Here is a 7014-nt window from a genome sequence, read left to right on the forward strand (position 1 = left end):
AGGCTTAAAAAGATATGATCATTTTACCATCCAGGAAAGTGAAGGATTTTTGTCCGATGGTTTTATACATAATTCACTCTTGTCCACACTGGCTCTACCCCATGAGTGTACACTTTACTGGAATTGGTCCATAAACTCTTTCCTGCATTTTTTATGGGATAATAGGACAGAAAACAGATAGGCGCAATCATTCAGGCCTTACATTTTTTTTATGGGGACCAGCCCACCCGGGCACAGGTCACTGATCCACATCAGGGACTGGGGCGAAAATGTAATAATAAAAATATTGATAATGATAATTATTCATAGTAAATAAAATTTATTATAAAAATACAAAATTGAAAATAAAGTAATAAAAGAATAATGATAATAATAACAACACTGTAATAATAATAATAATTAATAATAATAATAATAATAATAATAATAATAATAATAATAAAGTTATACAAAAATTTAAAGAAAATACCAAGTGTAAGAAATGTTATATGCATGTTGTGTTGTTAAAATAAGATAAACAATTGAGACCCTGCAATTGTGTGTAAATGAGGCAGAAAGTCAGATCAGCAACCTGGAACTTGGTCACAATTTTCGTGATGCCGTGCATAATATCACACACACACATTTATAAATATATATATATATATATATATATATATATATATATATATATAAATATATATATATATATATATATATATATATATATATATATATATATATATATATATATATATATATATATCATGTAGATCCACAATGAAAACGTGGATAAATCTTGATAAATAAAACGGAGCACCTTAGCTAAGGTGCTCCGTTGTTCATATATATAAATATATATATATATATATATATATATATATATATATATATATATATATATATATATATATATATATAATATATAACGCTTACTAGGGGCAATTACCGATTAGCGATAACGTCTATATACTGTATTTCTTATATTAATTTTGTAGTCTTTTAACTGGTCATAACGATCATGTTGATCATAATTATAAAACTTATAAATGATCAGCTTAATAGAAAACCTAACCCGCCCCCAGCGAAACGGTTATATATCATCCACTGTAACTAATTCACTGGAGATAGATTGGAGGCGCGTATACCTGGAGTGTGTGTACGTGTCGGAGGAGAATACCTATGATCGAGGGTAGGGGGGTAGGGGGGGAAGATAAAGATCAATACCCCGGCGGCGTCTCACTTCCTTCCCCTCTTCTTCCACTACACAACATCCCCACCACCCCAAACCATCAACTCACAAGTCAAGGATTCATAACTTACAGCGTACTGCACTTCATACTTTTTATACACGTGCATAATTTCTTCTAAACATTCTGTAGAGGCCAACTTAATGAAGGATATAACTTATGTAAGCATTTTGTTGTTGTACAAAGTGTCTATCGTGAATATGTTTATTTGGGCGATATCTTAAGCCATTGTCAACTAAGAAGCTGAAATTTGGACTGTGCACAACGAAGGTACCACCTGTTTCTTACCTGACCAAGCAGTTGCACAAGGTTCTGAAGTGTGGAATTTTGTGGTTTTAAGACCAGGAAGTGGGTCTGTGATGTCAGTACTTCGCTCTTTATTTTATTGTTCCTCGTTCAGTTTGGTTTGTGCTCCTAACTTCAATGGCTAGATAGATAGATAGAGTAGATTGTTTATTAACCACAGTAACACAAAGTACAGTAATGCATTGAAGAATTTTATTACATATACCTGAATGCCTGTAATTATTTATAACAAAACTAATCCAAGATCAGATAAACATTTTGTAATATAGACATACAACTGTATTATGGATAGATAGCGTATATATATATATATATATATATATATATATATATATATATATATATATATATATATATATATATATATATATATATATAATGTGCATTATTACACATTATATGCGTTACATGATTGCCTTTGTTTCCTCATTAAAACTACCATACACTGTGTATCAATAAATTCAGTACAGTAGCTGCCTCAATTTATCCCATTTTGTTCTTCCTACTTACTATACCAATAAAAGTTGTCTTACTTGTATCATAATGTCTCTTTCGTCACTCATTTTATTAATTTTGCTGGTGCTTCACCCTGTCTGACTATATTTGTGTATCAGTCTTTGTTTTTGTTTTAATAGCTCGGCTTCTAAATGAACTATTCTGTACAGGAAGAAAAAAAACGTCAACACTGGTCGATGATTAAATACAGTACATAGATATTTTACCCTTCATATATTCACAGATAGAATTTTATGATTAACTTTACATTCAAAATCAGTAGTAAAATGTCCTGACAATGGGTCCTCCGTTGTGGTAAATCCGTAAAAGTTTCGTATATACGAGTAATTGGAAGCATAATGTGTTGTCTAATGGTAGACCCTGCTGCCATATGGCATCACAAAAATTGTGACCAAGTCCCAGGTTGCTGATCTGTCTTTCTGCCTCATTTACACACAATTGCAGGGTCTCAGTTGTTTCTCTTACTTTGACAACACAACATACATACTGTAAATAATTTCTCACTCTTGTTTTTTTTTTTTTTTTTTTTGGATATTTATTATTATTATTATTATTATTATTATTATTATTATTATTATTATTATTATTATTATTATTATTATTATTATAATATTATTATTATTATTATTATTATTATTATTATTATTATTATTATTATTATTATTATTATAATTATTATTATTATTATTATTATTATTATTATTATTATTATTATTATTATTATTATTATTATTATTATTATTATTATTATTATTATTTATAATTTCTAATATTTGTAATAATATTTACTTTATTTTAATTGTTACTTATTTTTATTGATTTATTTTAACGTTATTATTATTATTATTATTATTATTATTATTATTATTATTATTATTATTATTATTATTATTATATTTTCGCCCCCTAGGCCTTGATAAGGGTCATTATAAAATGACCTGTGCCCGGGTGGGCTAATGCCCATTAAAAAAAAACGGGTCAATGAACAATATTGCACCACACCTCTCTTATGTCAACAGCGCCACAGTGCCATTGTGATTACTGAGTGGCAGACGTCCCCGCCCACGTATGTTTCAACAACTAAATGGGCAGACATTCTAAATTTCTAAAACGTGTGAATGATCCTGTGGTACTCATTATTGAATGTTTGTTTTATACACATAATATAAAGAAGCTTGGGTTAATTGTCACTCTGTAAGAACTTTTATCAGGTCAATAAAGGCCAACTGTTTAACGTTATGTGTAGAGTAATGCCTGAATCTAGCATTATATTCATTATATGTGCATTATTAAGTAGTTTAACATATGTGGATAACTGAAGAGGGTAGCTGCATGGAGCAAGATATACGTAAGCTGATGAGTGAAGCAGAAGTTTCCATGAATGAAAGTAGTAGGAGAGTTAGAGTAGACGAATGAAGCAGTAAGAAAGTGAGGTAGTTTAATAAAGCAGCATTGGGACAGTTAATGAGGTAGTACTGTACAAACACTGCGACTTCTGTTTCGGTTATGTTGCCAAAATCCCTCATCTGTTGTCATATTTTTTTAACACAGTTTTGTATAGATAGTCTTTTGAATGACTGTTCATGAGGAATCTGATAAATGAAGCAGTAGATTAGACAGAAACGGAATGAATCAGAAAATTAGACAAAAGATGAATGAAACAGTGGATTAAAAAGATGATGATTTAGTCAGTAGATTTGTTTAACAGTAGATAAGCTACAAATCCAACGCAGGAAGCGAGAAGGACCCCTCACGTGAGCAGTCAGGGAGCAGCCACCGCCAGTACCACACCCATACATACACTTCTTCATTCCTCTACTTAGCTCCGCCTGTGTGTGTGTGAGTACCTCGTTACTGCCATCCACACATTTCTCCGCACTACTACTGGAAGTATACATTTAATTATTTCCTGTACTGTCCTTCTGTTTCTCTCTCTCTTAAGATGTTTAGTTACATACCCAGTGCATTATACAGTACTGTAGGGTCAAGGAACAACTCATTCTCGCTCCGTTATACTTGATCCTCTTCACCACTTGTCAGTTCTGTTACTCACTGTTGGCAATTGATGGGTATGTACAGGCTCTTGAATATATCTTTAAATTTGGACTTAGGAGCTCACACTTGTCACAACATTGTGTGGCAGATTATTCCAAGAGTTCACAAAATTTACTCCAAAGAATTTAGCTCTGACAGTTTTATGTACGAACCAATTTTATATTTCGAATTAATAAACAAAATTAGGCCTACCATCAAACACTTTTTGTACGTCCCACAACTTATTTTCAGACTGTTAATTCAATGAGGCTTAAAAAAAAGTAAAAAATAAAATAAAAAAATAAAAGTATATATATATATATATATATATATATATATATATATATATATATATATATATATATATATATATATATATATATATATATATTAACTTGCATGTAGTCTAGAATTCTTCGGCAAACGAAAATAGTAATTCCAACTGGAGTAACACTTGCTCGCGACAAAATTTATAAACTAATAGTAAAGTTTAAGTGGTGACTTTACAGGTGAATAAACTGAATGTATGCTTACGAGCTTCCAGCGACTGAACAATTATTACATTTTTAATTTGTAAGATAATTGACATGTGCTATTGGCTCGACCGTTTGTTTTATGTAATATTGAGCTCTTTGTTTCTTCCCAACAGTTCAACACTTTCGATTGATACATCTTCATCTCCATCTTTCATGAAATGATGGTAGCGTACATCGTTATCCCAGTGGTGGTGCTGCTCACGCTGTTGTTGTCAATATTCTTATATTGCTGCTGTAATAGGAGGCGCACCAAACCACACACCTTCCCCTCCGGCTCCACCATCAGGAGTAGCTTCAGGCGAGCTTCTTACTACTTCTTAACTAACTTAGCTAACCCACAAGATTTACGTGTCTCGGACTTAATGCGGAACTTGACAGCCGTCAACTATCGGAATCGAGAAACCATTTGCCATATCGAGAGTTCTAACAAGATTGAAGATCAAATTGCCAGTGATCCTATGATAAAATTTTTGTTAGGACCTCCACTGCCCCAAGTTCCAAACCGGCCTCCGCCGCCGCCGCCTGCGCCACAGCACCTGAAGAGGTTACGGAAGGGCAGTACGCACAGATCACGACGAAGTAATGGCGCCAGTTATTACCACTCTGTGAAGCGCCGCGCTTCCTTTTTCCCGGCACCCTCATCACAGAAACACACCGAGAGTCAAAACAGTGATAAGAGCATCGTCCCCCAAAAGACAAGATATAAGAGGAAGAAAAGGAACAGTAAGCAAATTTATGCTATAAATTTGGATAGGTATAAAGACAGTCATGGAGAGGACCGCAACTCAACCCAAAGGACGTCAACCAGCTTCACTAGAGGTCGAGAAAAGATTCGTGGTAAGAGCAGTGTTACCAAGAAGTTACATGAATTTAAACAGAGGTCTTCAATGGTTACGAAGTCTTTTCCTCACCTGGATCCTGTCTCCCGAGTCTTTAACGAAGAGGGTGTGTTAAGTTGTTCAGCAGAAAGTCAAGTGGAAAACGTTCTCGATTGCAAGTCTTCCCACACATTGTTCACAGCTCATCTCTACGAATCCCCTTCCGTGTGGCAGCGCCCCAACAACGTCGTCAATCCTCGGCCAGGTAACAATACTTGGGAACCCACACACCTGATGCCTACTGACTCACTGCCTGCCCCGCCTTTCGAGTCACCCGAGCTAGTCGCCTCTATTCTATCCAAGACGCCGTTTATACCCTTACCTGCACCAATAGTGACGCTACAGGAGCCAAACGACAAGAAAAATACTACCAATAGTCGCCCACATTATCCTCTAGCCCGCACTGACCACTCTCTGGGCCTTCATTCCACCTTCAAGGGCCAGATGTCAACATTGCAGCTTCCAAGGACGAAGCGTGGAGCCTTCCCGGAGGACCGAGTTGATGATATGGACAATTTATGTTACCTCAGGCATAGATCCCGTAGTAGTGGGTCAGAGCAGGGTGGGCGGCCCTCCACTCCGCCCACACCAAAGTTGCACCCTCGCTCCATGTTTAGTTCCCCACACCCCTCGTCTGCCTCATCTCATACCCGTTTGACAGGCATTTCCACTCATTCCAGGTGTTGATTATTCACATATGAGCTTCAGTTTTTCGAACTTTGTGCTTTTAATGAGAATGAATTACTTTATTAAAGTTTTAATGTGTATATGTATGGAACTGTTGTATATAGATGCTGGTCAAGTCATCAACATCTAGTTAGAATAAAACTTGGTAAATATTATCTAAAGAGATTATGGTTACTGTCTCACAGTTGATCCTTAACAGATGCACCGGCATGTGAGTGTAGATGACTCATCTTTCACGAAATTTGAATATACCAGTGCCGGATTAACCATGAGACAGTTGAGGCACTGGCCACAGGCCCCCCCCGACTCTAAGGGGCCCCCAAATCCAAACATTCTCGAAGTTGAAGCATATAAAACATGAACTTCGTTCAACGATGTCCTAGCAACGTCTCAATTTTCTGTCTCTTATGAACATTGAATGTGTTATTTTGCAGAAGCTTAATAATGATGAAATCATTGATAAATTTTGGTATATTTTGTTCTTGCTATATATATATATAACCTTGAGGGTAGGGGGCCCCAAGTTGATCTGTGCCTCAGGCCCCTATTAAGCTTAATCCGGCCCTGGAATATACTGTACTGTAATTTGAAATAAGGAAGAAAGAGAAGAAAGACCTTTAACAGTTCCGTAAGCAACATCTGCACCATGTGAATAAATGGGAATTTAAAACCTCTAATTTGCGAACAGATGCTTTATAAATAATGAGTGTTCTCATCACTAAACTACATCATTTCAGTTCAGGGCGAGAGGATATAGTAGACCTAATAATGTTATAGAAGCAACAGTACGATGTCTTAGCTGTGTGTTTCTTGCTTCATTGTTTGAAC

General features: G+C 35.1%; 1 protein-coding gene across 2 annotated transcripts in view; it reads left to right on the forward strand.

Moving 5' to 3' along the window:
* Positions 1-6580, forward strand: part of LOC121866478 — a 19531-nt gene extending 12951 nt beyond the window's left edge. Inside the window, exons 1-2 of one of the 2 annotated variants that reach the window (XM_042366188.1) lie at positions 2955-3890; positions 4735-6580. In XM_042366188.1, the coding sequence (XP_042222122.1) occupies positions 4780-6186 (1407 nt within the window). In that variant the 5' untranslated portion in view covers positions 2955-3890; positions 4735-4779 and the 3' untranslated portion in view covers positions 6187-6580. Of the gene's footprint in view, positions 1-2954; positions 3891-4734 lie in introns of those variants that run through there. The other variant, XM_042366190.1, reaches the window with a different exon arrangement.
* Positions 6581-7014: the final 434 nt, after the last annotated feature.

This window comes from Homarus americanus, unplaced genomic scaffold (assembly GCF_018991925.1).
Source record: "Homarus americanus isolate GMGI-L3 unplaced genomic scaffold, GMGI_Hamer_2.0 scaffold16430, whole genome shotgun sequence".
Classification (NCBI taxonomy): Eukaryota; Metazoa; Arthropoda; class Malacostraca; order Decapoda; family Nephropidae; genus Homarus; species Homarus americanus.